The 12,250-nt window shown below is 46.2% G+C and overlaps 1 protein-coding gene across 1 annotated transcript in view; it reads right to left on the bottom strand.

Moving 5' to 3' along the window:
- Positions 1–1,688: 1,688 nt before the first annotated feature.
- The window catches only part of DSCAML1 (DS cell adhesion molecule like 1), a 302,769-nt gene continuing 292,207 nt past the window's right edge, over positions 1,689–12,250 (bottom strand). The window contains exons 31-33 of the mRNA XM_029912905.1: positions 10,907–11,101; positions 4,403–4,714; positions 1,689–2,131 (exon numbers count right to left, since the gene is read on the bottom strand). Coding sequence (XP_029768765.1) covers positions 1,689–2,131; positions 4,403–4,714; positions 10,907–11,101 — 950 coding nt within the window. The remainder of the gene's footprint in view (positions 2,132–4,402; positions 4,715–10,906; positions 11,102–12,250) is intronic.

Genomic DNA, 12,250 nt, shown 5'->3' on the forward strand with positions numbered 1-12,250 from the left:
ATCCCATGTCACACGTGCATCTTTTCTCTCGGATGAAGAACGTTACACGTTTGGCATCTCATTCGCTTGTGTAGCCAGCTCGCTCGCTCCTGTTGAGAGGAAGGAAAGGGTTGCAAGAGTCCAGGTCCTTGCTCTGGAAGAGCAGCTCTGTCTGCAGAGAGGGAGGAGAGCCGTGCACAGCAGCACTACTCGGATAGGGCGGCTAGAACAGCACTGGACTTCACACGCTGCACCTCCTCTGGTGTCAAATGAGAACTACAGCAGAACCTCAGAAATGGAACTTGTCCGTAACTCTGAACAAGGTGTTATGGACTTCAGCCTCTTGGAGTGTCAGGTGGGTGTCAGGGCTTCTGAGCCTTGGAAGCACCATGGCTCAGGGCTTTAGACCTGGGGGGACACTGGGGCTTCTGCCCCGTGGGGGGCTCGGGGCTCCCCACAGCTCCACTCCTGGTTTCAGGTGGGGGTGGGGAGCACTGGGCTTCGGGGCTTTGGCTATGGAGGGAGCGCTGGGGCTGAAACTGGCACCCCTGGGGGGGCTGAAGCCATGACCCCCTCCCCGCCCCCGTTGAAGCCCTGAGTACCAGGGCTAAAGCCTCAAGGCAGTGAAGTATTTGCTTTGTGTGTCTCTCTCTGCTGTTGCCTGATTACTTCCAGTCCCAGAGGGTGTCTGATTGACCGGTAAGTCTGTAACTCTGGTGTTCGTATCTTTGAGGTTCGCCCGTACCCAGTTCGGACCCATTCCTACATGGAGTCCTCTTGAAGTCATAGGATGCTGCCCTGGCACATGCCTTTACAGGACTTGGACCATAGCCAGGCTGCCAAGCCTCGTACATATCTGGCAGTGTCCTTTCTTCCTCAGTGAGTTTGCCCAGCTGACTCGGAGCCACTGGGGCACTATGTCTGCAGACAGGTGATGTGCCGGCTCCGTTCCCTGCTGCAGGCTCACAGCTACTACCGAGAAGCAAGACAAAAGGTAGGCAAGAAAGCGTATGCCCTCGCAATTTCTGGTGCCCCCAGGTGGCCTGACACTTGCCCTCTGGCCAGCACGGGATGGGGAAGAGGCTCCTGCTGATCTGTGATGGATTGGCTTGTGTCTCTCCATTCCATGCCTCCCTGCAGGCTTCGTGTCCTGGCTAAAATGTTACAGCCACGGTTTTTAGGCAGATGTGCAAACTGCCAAGAGCACTAAACCCTTCTCTCAGCAATTTTGAGCTCTTCTCCCAACCCAGTCCACTTCTAGTGCAATCCTGAGGCTTGAATCAAGTGGAAAACTCCAACATATAAACATAACTTTTATTGCACACGGCGCTGGGTTTTTTCATAGAAAAAGGTATTAACACATAAGCATTTGCAAATCAAAGCAACTCCTGTTGTTTTCAGAACAGTAAACAGCATGCAATGTCTTTGAGAATTTGCTTTTCAAAACCACCAATAATATCAGGGAAAAAATCGCTGAGTCTCTTTGTGCCCCTTTCAAATAGATGTGAAATATATATATCAGATCACATATATATATTTTTTAAATCTGTAACATCAAATTCTTTGTGCCCTGGCTTCTTTTTCAGTTCTGGAGAAGAAGAAAATAGTTTCATTTATACAAAAGAGTTCATTATGTACAAGAGTTTATTTTATTTCAATATAAATAATGCAGGAAACCAGCAGTTTTTTTAAATTGGTTTTCTAGTTTCCTACACAAGAGTGTAGGATTTGGAGTATGCTCCAGCCCCTTGTTTTTGAGATCTCCCTATACCGGATGTGCTCATTTCTAGTAAAGAGTCTCTAGAGCCTCCCATTTTGGTGTGTGTGGGCATGCGTGGCTCAGCGCTGGTGGCAGCAGTGGGATCGGCGGCAGGAGCAGAAGCAGCAGCAACAGTAGCAGAAGCGGAGTTTGCTGAGACAGGCATGGTGAGAGTTCTTTGAGGTAAAGTAGTTGTGGAGGAGCCCGGGTGTGGCAGGCCCAAAGGCTTGCTGCCTGGGTCTAGCGTCAGATGCCTCGCTTGCGTGTGATAAGCCCTGGCTAGGTTTCGGATGGAGGCTTCCCTGGGCGGGACCACTGGACAAGGATCGTGGATGTCAGGCTTGCGGAAGAATGCTTCTGATTTCATGTACAAGGGAAGGTTGCAGTAATCGCCTGCAGGGAACAAAGACAGAGGTAAGGTGCTTGAAATGCCTAGCAGTTTCGCATAGAGTGTGGGAAGCCAGGGTACTGACTGACCCGTGTGTGCCTGAGAACAAGTGCCTGTTTGTCTTTCGCTCTTTATAGCTCTCCTCTTTCTCCACAGGCACAACTGGTTTGTGCGCGCTTTCACCCCAGGAACCCCGCTCTGCCTTTGCTCTTTTCTTATCAGGATCAGAGAGGACAGATCTCTGTTCTTTATGTGCACCACTATTTGATACTCTCATCTCTGAAGATGAATAAAGAACCCATGCTGTAAAGAGAGGAAGTATCTAACAAACATTTGGCTGCTCTCCCTGCCCAGTAATGGTGAGGAAAGTGTAAGGAAATTACAAACCATGCAAAGAGTTATTTGCCGTCTCTTGCTGTACCTTTGGGATAGCCCCTCTGTGTTTTTAGTGGCTGCAGCTGTCATAAGACTGCTTGGAGTCTTAAATATTGTTCCATTGCAGAATGAGCAGGAGTCTCTCTTTATAATTTTGGGAACGCCTGCTAGCTGATGAATCCACCCTGATGTAAAGTAGCGTTATCAGGAGGAAACTGAAGGTTGAGAACTAAGGGGCCTCTGCTGCTGAAATGCAATTGAAATAGCGATAGCTGAAGGGGGAAGACAGATGCTGGGGCTGGAGTCCCTTTTCTCTTATTCTGCTCATGGGCGTCATGGCTGAGGTTCCAGAGGATCCTTTCATTCTAGCCTCCCCCAGCCCAGCAGCTGTCAGAGGAGGGGTGGAAAGGAGGAAACCCATGCCCCAATCACTGCAAAGGCAGAAGAGGGGGTCTAGGACAGTAGGGGTCCCTTTATGTCTTGCCTCCTTCTGGAGATTGTAGATCAGGAAGTAATGCAAATGCAGGCGGCTCTTTCACAGATCCCAGCAGATGCAGGTCTGGTGAATGCTGAAGCTGGAGTGAGGGTTAGGAGAGAATACCAACCCTGTCCCCAATATGAATTCTCTAGAGTTCAGCACCTGGAAGCAGCTATAGCTCAGTAACAAGTAAAACAGAAAACTGGCCACCATCTCTCAGCAACTTGGAGTGGCATGAGCCCTATCCGGAAATGCACTGCGTGAAGCTAGCAAGGCTGCAGCTGCCCCCATAGGATCCAAAGGTCAGTCCCTAAATGCACAAGAGAAAGGTTAGAGTGGGGTGTGACGCTACTGGCTCATCTTGCCCAGCTCCCTGTGAATGCAGGGTTGAGTCCATCCAATCATAATTAATAAGACTTTGTTCCGTATCCTAATGAATTGTGGGCTATGAGGATAAACCTCTGGTGCTGAGATTCACCTGTGTCCCCACTCAGCCAAACAAATTCATTTGCTCTTCTAGGGCCCAATTCTACAAATATTTATGGATGGGGGAGTAATAGCTGTGGTGTCCCATGGAGCTCCAAGAAGGTGGGGTCAGGGGTGGCAGTGTTTGCAGGACTGAGCCCTTAACCTTTCCTCATCACTGGATGTCTCCAGCCCCCTGACTCCTCTTGTCTCTGACTATAACGAACTTAGAATTTCAGAGGCGAGGACTGAAAGCAGCACCCAATACATAACACCACAAACGGTAAATTACCAGGGATCATCGGTGTATAATAAACCTTGTAACAGACATGTCAGGCTAGTGGGGAGAAAGGAAAGTGGGCTTAGTAAGCATTGATCACAGTGTGAACCTGAAGGCTCTAAGTTAACAGCTGCAAAGGATTAGGTAGGTGTGTGCAACTGAGATGACAGCAATAGGGTCAGTGGTACTTCCCTCCTTTTGAGAGCAGCAGCTCTGTCTAGTGGTCATCCATGCTTCAGTTTGTCCTTAGAAAGGCTGAGAGCGTAGCGGGGTAACACTGAGATGACACGTTCTGCGGTAAGAAATCATTTCCCCTCTGAGCCCTTAGAGACTGGGAAATAGCGGTCAAACTCTTGTGTAAAATAAGCCCTGTTTTCTGTTCTAGCTACCAAGAGAATCATGGAACAGACAGTAGCAGCAAATGTAGGTGAGCACTTGTGTTCCAGACGGGGCCACACCTGCCCTGCTACCAGACTCACACGGGCCGCCCTGGTTGGTCGACACAGCAGGGCTGCTTGAAAACCAACCTGGAGGAGGGCCGTGTGTGTGCTCTGCAGTGACAGTGCCATGCTGAGCACTAGCTCTCAGGGGCTGGGACCTCGGTGGTTGTAGGAACCACGCTGCAGCCTCAGTCCTGCATAGGTGATGGGGGCGCTCAGCCATCCGAGGGATACTTACTCTTGTTAGCTCTGTGTGGGATGGGCACTGCCACGTTCTTGCCTCTGTCGCTGTCCTGTGGCTTGGGCGGGGAGGCGGTGAACCTGCAGATACCGGGCTCGGACGGGGTGCTCATGGACGTCATGCTGTCTGCGTTCTCATTGGTCCCCGTGGTCATTTGGTCGGAAGAGCTATCGGAGATGAAGCACTCTGTGATCTCGAACTTGGCGTGCTGCAATTGCTCCTCGAGCTTGGCGTGCTCATAGGCTCGTGCCAGCTCCTCGTAGGTGGATGAGGCGCTCTCTGTAGACACCATGCTGTTCCGCCCTTTGTCTGAAAACAAGGTAGGCAATCAATCCAATCTGGGCAGGGGGGAGGTGGCACTGGTGCAGAATGCTGAGGGTGCAGCTACTTAGAATTGGCTGATTTTGACTAAATTGTGTTTGAAACAACTGTATTAAAATGAAGCAGTCTGCAGTGTTTCAAAACTTTATATGTTACTATAAAAAACCCACACAGAATCTCAAACCCCACTAAAATATGTTAATGTTGGTTTGGTATGTATTTTTTAAAAGGATGTATCCTTATTTGTGAGAGTGTTTTGGGTTATCTGCACAACATGTAGTTTAAATGATACACAAATAAGTGACGCATTTGTTTGTTTTTATTTAACCAAACAAAACACAACAGATACACCTTTCTGTGTAGTTTATAGAAAAACAAAATGTCAAAATTTGATGTAGTGTTCTCCATTAGTAAGCAAGCTTGTCCCTTGTGAGAATGGATGGGAATGTGTGTGTCATGCTGCCCACAGGCATCAGTGGTGCATGCCCCAGCTGCTTGGGATACTGACCGCAGAGCAGGGTGGATAAAAGTCAATGATAAAAAAATTCTTTTTAATTTAAATCAGAATTGTTTGACAGGCTTTTTTCTTCAAAAGGCATTTTATCTAGAGAGTTTAAATTAAGATAGATACATTATAGGTCAAAGATATCATGGAATAGGGATTATAAGTTCTAATTCTATAGTATGAGACAATATATTCATGTAATGTGTAAGAAAAGTTTTGTAAATGAGTTCTAATAGTTCATGGACTAGGGACCCAATTTTATGGGGTTCCAGGGCCTTCCGTATAGATTGAGGTTAATCTTTCTATCTACCACTGGGGCTCAGTCTAGAAGATACCCTCAGAGATGCTTAGTTTTGAAGTTTTCAAACTGTGGCTTTGTGACTCCTGAGATAACATGCTTGTTAGCAGCAAAAGTAAATAATATATAGAGGGGAGAAATAATAGACCTCAACTCTATTGTCCCTCTGCAAATTGGTGTACACAGAGTCAATCCCTTACCTGTCTCTAAAAGTGCAAAGTTTCCAAGAGTTCAAGGGGTGAAATAGATCTGGACAAGGAGTCTGGTGATAAATGTGAGAAGGGAGAGACAGGCAGTAGAAACAAAAGGCAAACTGTTTTGTTTGGGCAGCATATTCCAGAAGTCTTGGTCTTTCTGAGTGTAGCCTTCATTGATTTGTGATCTACCCCACCATTCTCCCACTAGAAGGGAAAACCTATAATGGTAGCAGGCAGTAAAAGGAAGAGATCCAGTTTGGGATTATTTCAATGAAGTTCCTCTACCTGTGGGTAAGACAGGGGTGTGTGTGTGTGTGTGTGTGTGTGTGTGTGTGTGTGTGTGTGTGTAAAATGCAAACAGTGCAGCAAAGAAATGCAAGGCCTGGTTGTCTGAATGAAACAATGTCACGAGAAGTATTTCTTCTCTGGTGGAAGCTGTGTTGAAGCTGGTGGAAGGAACATGCAGGATCTTCAGGCTGGTAACCTTTTTTTTATTTCATACTTTCTTAAGGACTGTCTGTCTGTCTTCCTTCTGGACTATCCTTGAATTGTCATGTGTGAGCAAAAGATATTGTTAGTTGTTTGTTTCTCTAAAGGTGAAATTGTAAAAGGAAGATCTGTCTAGTTCAGCTATTTATTTTTTATCTATCTAAAATGGTGGTACTGAGTGTCAGTGCATGTAATGAGCAGTATGATGATAATTAACTGCATTGACTTATGTTGAGAAGAATCTGTCCTCAACGTACAACGTACAGTATCCACCCTTCATGGCTACTGTCATTTTGTATAGTTTCAGAGTTGTCTGCCAATGATAGTGTTGCAGTCAGTGCCATTGTATATCCTGTGTAGCAAAAAGAAAATGAACTCTCCATCACCCAGAAAGAACCGTAGAAATGTTTGTGCAAAGAATTAGGAGATCACAGAAAGAGGTAAGTGCTGGAAAATGTTCCTGGTTTGTTTATACCAGGAACTTTCTGTGCTGAATGATAGAGAACCCTCACTTCATTAATGTGGTTTGGCTGTTAAGACTGGGATACAGTCCACCCAACAGAGCAGATGTCACAGACAGACTGCTGGATAAAATATCCGAAAGAGAAATTGAGCAGTGTATGAAAGGGCTAGATGGTGAAGTTGTCAACCTGAGGCTTGATGGGTGGAGACATGTCCACACTGATCTGGTTGTAGGTGCTTGTGTGACAATGAAAGGAGGGAATGTCTTTTTTACAGAACCAATTGAGACATCAGGAAATGCACACACGGCAGACTGTTTACAAGTAGCAGCAAGAAAAGCTATAACAAAGTGTGGGGAGAAGGCAAATGTCTAGTATGTAGCCTGGTCACAGACAATGCTGCAAATGTATCCAAGATGAGAAGCAGTTGTTTAGAGGAGAGTCCTGAGCTAACCCCCCATGGCTGCATGCTCAGTTGATGCACCTCCTACCCAAAGACTTCAGTGTTCCAGACAGAAAGGCCAATGTTGTAGGAATGGTGTTTTGAGAGGGAGGGCCGCAGGTGATGGAGGAGTGATTATGTGACCCTTAGGGCAAGAATCTTGTCTGTAGTGTGCTCTGCTTGAGCCAATGCCGAGCCAAGCAGCCAGCCAGGCAAGGCTGTGAGCACTAAGCCTAATAGCACCCATCAGCCCCTTCCCAGGGGGCAGGGCCACTGGGACTATAAGGAGCCCGCCCCTAAGCGACCAGAGGAGCGTGCGAACAGGGATGGCAAACAGGGGAGTTTACAAGGGAGTTTAACAGGGAGGCCAGGGGGGCCAGAACCTGCCCCTTGCTTCAAACAATCCAGCATTTGTTTCAGCACCACGGAAGAGCATTTAGGAACTGAGACATTGCAGTGCTGTGTTCCACATGGGCCTTCCATGGGCTGAATGATAGACTGCTGGGTGGGGCTGTGAGCCAGGACTCCGGCATCTAGCCAGCTGAAACACACCTGGGCAGCACTCAGCAGAGAGGCTACCACAGGTCATCTGCCCAGGGAGGGCCCACTGACTCTTTCATCTTACAGGCTTCTCCCAGTAGCAGCTGCAACAGGTGAGGACACTCTTAGCTCACATCCATATCATCTCCCTTCTTTCAATCAACTGCTGTGCCACATGTGTCTTTCTTCCACAGGACAGAGGCAACTATGGCCAAAGCAAAGCACAAGCTTGTCTCCCTAGTGGTAGAGACAGTTCAAGAACTAGAGAAACAAGTATCAAGCCTTTGTTGCATGAGAGAACATGAAGATGCACCTACAGATACATATCCTGACATCTGTCCAGGACAACATTCCGAGGAAGCCAAGCAGGCTGCCCAGCAGGAACAGGAGGACAGTGAAGACACTTGGCAGCATGTGACTTCCAAAAGACAACAGAAGAGCATCCATGTACCAGCACTGCAGCTACAGGTGAGCACCCCCTTCCATGTTCTCACCACAGGTCCTAATGCAGAGTGCCACCTACATGATCATCTGAGGGAAGGAAGCAGATGGAGACTCCACCAATAGAAGCTGCACTGTCCTAGGGATGGGAGTTCCACAACCACCACTCCCAGGCAGCAGGTGGTGGTGGTCAGAGACTCCCTCCTATGGGGGACTGAGTCATCAATCTGCCATCCTGACCAGGAAAGCCAAGAAGTGTACTGTCAATACACTCTTCCCACAGTATTCTGGCCAGCAAGTTTAAGAAATATGGGCTGGATGAATGGACTACAAGGCAGACAGACAGCTAGGTAATGATTAATGGCTCCACATCTAGTTGGCAGCCAATCTCAAGCAGACTGCCCCAAGTATTGCTCCTGGGGCCGGTTTTGTTCAATAGTTTCATTAATGATCTGGAGGATAGCATAGACTACACCCTCAGCAAGTTTGCAGGTGACTCTAAACTGGGAGGAACAGTCCATACACTGCAGGGTAGGGATAGGATACACAGGGACCTAGACAGGACAAATTAGAAGACGGGCCAAAATAAATCCAATGAGATTCAACAAGGACAAAGTGCAGAGTCCTGCACTTACTTAGGACAGAAGAATCCCATGCACCACTACAGACTAGGGACCAACTGGCTAAGTGGCAGTTCTGCAGAAGGGGACCTGGAGGTTACAGTGGACCAGAAGCTGGATATGAGTCAACAGTGTGCCCTTGTTGCCAAGAAGGCTAATGGCATTTTGGCCTGTATAAGTAGGAGCATTGCCAGCAGATCAAGGAACGTGATCGTTCCCCTCTATTCGGCATTGGGGAGGCCTCATCTGGAATACTGTGTCCAGTTTTGGGCCCCAAACTACAAGAAGGATGTGGAAAAATTGAAGAGAGTCCAGCAGCAGGCAACAAAACTGATTAGGGGGCTGGAGCACATGACTTATGAGGAGAGGCCAAGGGAACTGGGCTTGTTTAGTTTCAGAAGGGAAGAATGAGGGGGGGGGGTTCCAAAGAGGATGGCACTAGCCCATTCTCTGCAGTGACAGAACAAAGAGCAATAGTCCCAACATGCAGTGCAGGAACTTTAGGTTGGCTATTAGAAAACCTTTTCCACAAGGAGGGTGGTGAAGCACTGGAATGGGTTACCTAGGGAGGTGGTGGAATCTCCATCCTGAGAGGCTTTTAAGCCCTGGCTGGGATGATTTAGTTTGGGAATTGGACTAGATGAGGTCCCATCCAACCCTGATATTCTATGATTCTAAGTTACAGAATACTTCTGTAACAGCCACTCTAGGAGGAACTAAGCTAACTCTCCCACAAGACCTGCAATGGAACTCAGTAGTGAACTGTTTTGAGCACTGTATCAAGAACTGGCCTAATCTGGTGACATTTTGTGAACAAAATCATGAAAAAAATAGATGGCCCAGTCACAGCCAAGGTTCACAACATTGGGCTTAAGAGAAATGTTGAACACACGCTAAGTACCCTGAAGCCAATTTCTGTAGCCTTGACCAAAATGTTGGGAAAATAGCTGTTTTATTGTTGACGTTTGGAAGGAACTGAGTGAGGGCTTAAAAAGAGAATTATGCTACAACAGAGTTAAATTACAAGCATTAAACAAAACAAATAAATGGGACAAGCACCAGCTCCAGCTCATTTTCTTGCAAATATTTTCTATACATGGTACCAGGGTCAGACCTTAACTGCTGAAGAAGAGGAGTTGGCTATGACATAGGCACCTAGCAATCACCCCTCCATACTGCCAACTATAATAAACTTTAGAGTTAAGCATGAAATAAATATACATTTGCTGATGATGTTTTACAGAAAGTCACACAAGCACTTGGCTTCAGAGACCACTGAAGTGATGATCTCACATTTTAACAGCAGTAGTTTCTTCTACCAGTGCCGAAAGACGATTTTCCTCCTTTGGACTAATTCATTCCAAATGGAGAAATCAGTTGGGACATAGGAAAGCTTGTTTTTCTTTTCCAGATGATGAACAAACAGGAAGATGAAGACAGCCGAGTTAGCTGCAGAAGCCAATATTTTACATTTCTCATGCTGCCGTGGCTGACCATGGATTTAATTTTTGTTTTAAAGATTTTCATTTAACTCTTTAACAAGCTTGAATGTTTAACTAAATTCAAAGATTCATATATGCTTGTTTTGTTAAATTATTATATGTTTGCTGTTAAATAAAACAATTTAAATGTCTGCCCAGTGATGTTCTCCTCCTAATACGGCATGGCAAGAAAATCCTCCAAATATTAATGATTAACCTGTTGACCTGGAGATAGTTCACCTCCCAATGACTTCAATTACCTTTTATAAATGATATAGCTGTAAAACTAATCTGAAAAGTTTTTAAAAATGTATAGCATGTCCCTTCTAAAAATGAAAGCTACATCTATCTCTGAGTTGTGAAGAATATGTATTAAGGTTATAACAACCAACACAAATGCACTTTTATGTAGAAATCCGTGATTAAATCGAGTCTTCCTGACTGACGATTTAAATCAACTCCACCCTGCTGCAGAGCATGCTCAGTCTGGAAGATGGGTGGCAGGAGGCTGTCTCTGGATACCCTGGGCTGTTTCCTGCTGGAGAGATGGTGGGTGGGGCAGAAGCTGCTCCCAGGAGTGAGTAAGTGGGTAGCTGAGCAGTGCTGCTGCCTCTGGTTTCTCTCTTGCTCCACTAGGTGTGCCAGCCACCTGGCCTTCCCTCAGGCAGCAATCCCCACCACCACATTCCCCATCCTGCCAACTCACCCGTATCCTGAGATAAACTGGCGCTGTAGCTGTCACTCTCTGTGACTGTAATTCCATGCTGGGATCCCACAGTCCTCCAGTCTGATGTAAGAGTACGTGCCGGAGTAGACGCCTGGCATTTGGTGAGAGTCCATTGGCTGGAGTACCTGTTCCGGGTGCTGTGCGCAGATTTCACGCTCTTACGGGAAACTGGGTCTGAAGTACAAAAGTTGGATTTGTTCTCTGAGAATTGAGAAAGATGTGCTCTCTTGAGGCAAACAGAGCCTCCCTGGGACCCACCTGGCTACAGGGTGGACATGTGTGTCTACAGCTAGACACAGGTGCAAACAGATGTATGTCTGTGTATATTGCTAGACATCTGTCCACCAACAGACATAAGTAAGTGTCTGTCCTTTACCAGCCCTGACCCATTTGGGGCACTAAGGGGTAACTCATCAGCTACAACAAGTTGATTGCTACCACATGTTAGGCACATATCTAGTGGTCATCACCAGCATGGATGTTTAAACATTATCAGGCATCCAATCTGAAAAAAATCAGAAAAAGAGCCATAACTGGTGGCAAATTGGCAGAACACTTCTAAATACAATTGATAATGCAATTAAGTACTCAAAATAGTTCTTTGGAAAGTCTGGAAAATGCTTAGCTCCAAATGATATATTTTATGCATTTTCCTGTGCTTTTTTGTCTTCTATTAGAGCAAGAGTCTGTAGTCACTTGTATAACATGATACAAACATCAAAATATTTGTCGTCATTTGTAGAATGGACAGATTTGAGAAACTTACTTTCTGTCTGATATTTTTATGAAGTTTATGCACATATTTAGACTCCCTGTCTTCTCATTATAAAGGATATATTGTTGATGTTATCTGCTCAGCTGGAGACATAAGTCTAAAGCAACTGGAATTATCATCACTAAATACAAAGACAATCCATGTACACTATTTACATAACAGTAATAACTCTTAGCAGAAGGTCTTGTGTGAATAACAAAATATAACCATGTAACCCTACATCTAACTATGAGCTCCTGAATGTCTAATGTAACACCCCTTTGAGGTATACTGAGTGACAGTAATTTGCAAATAGTTAAACATTTTCACTCCCCCTCAGAATCTGTCTGTTCAATGCCCTGCTGCTGCTGCACTCGTCCCTGTCACAATTGCATTTGTTGCACGGGAGCTCTCACAGCCACAATGCACAAAGGGGAGGGTGGCTTCTGGAGCAGGCGGCAGCACCACCACGTTCGGTAATAGGAGCAGGCTTATAAAGGACAGGGTGCAGTTAGGTTACTGACACACACCACAGCTGGTATTTCACACTTGTTCTTGGGATGGGAAGA

This window comes from Terrapene carolina, unplaced genomic scaffold, assembly GCF_002925995.2.
Source record: "Terrapene carolina triunguis isolate 2854851 unplaced genomic scaffold, T_m_triunguis-2.0 Scaffold374, whole genome shotgun sequence".
NCBI classification, from domain to species: Eukaryota; Metazoa; Chordata; order Testudines; family Emydidae; genus Terrapene; species Terrapene triunguis.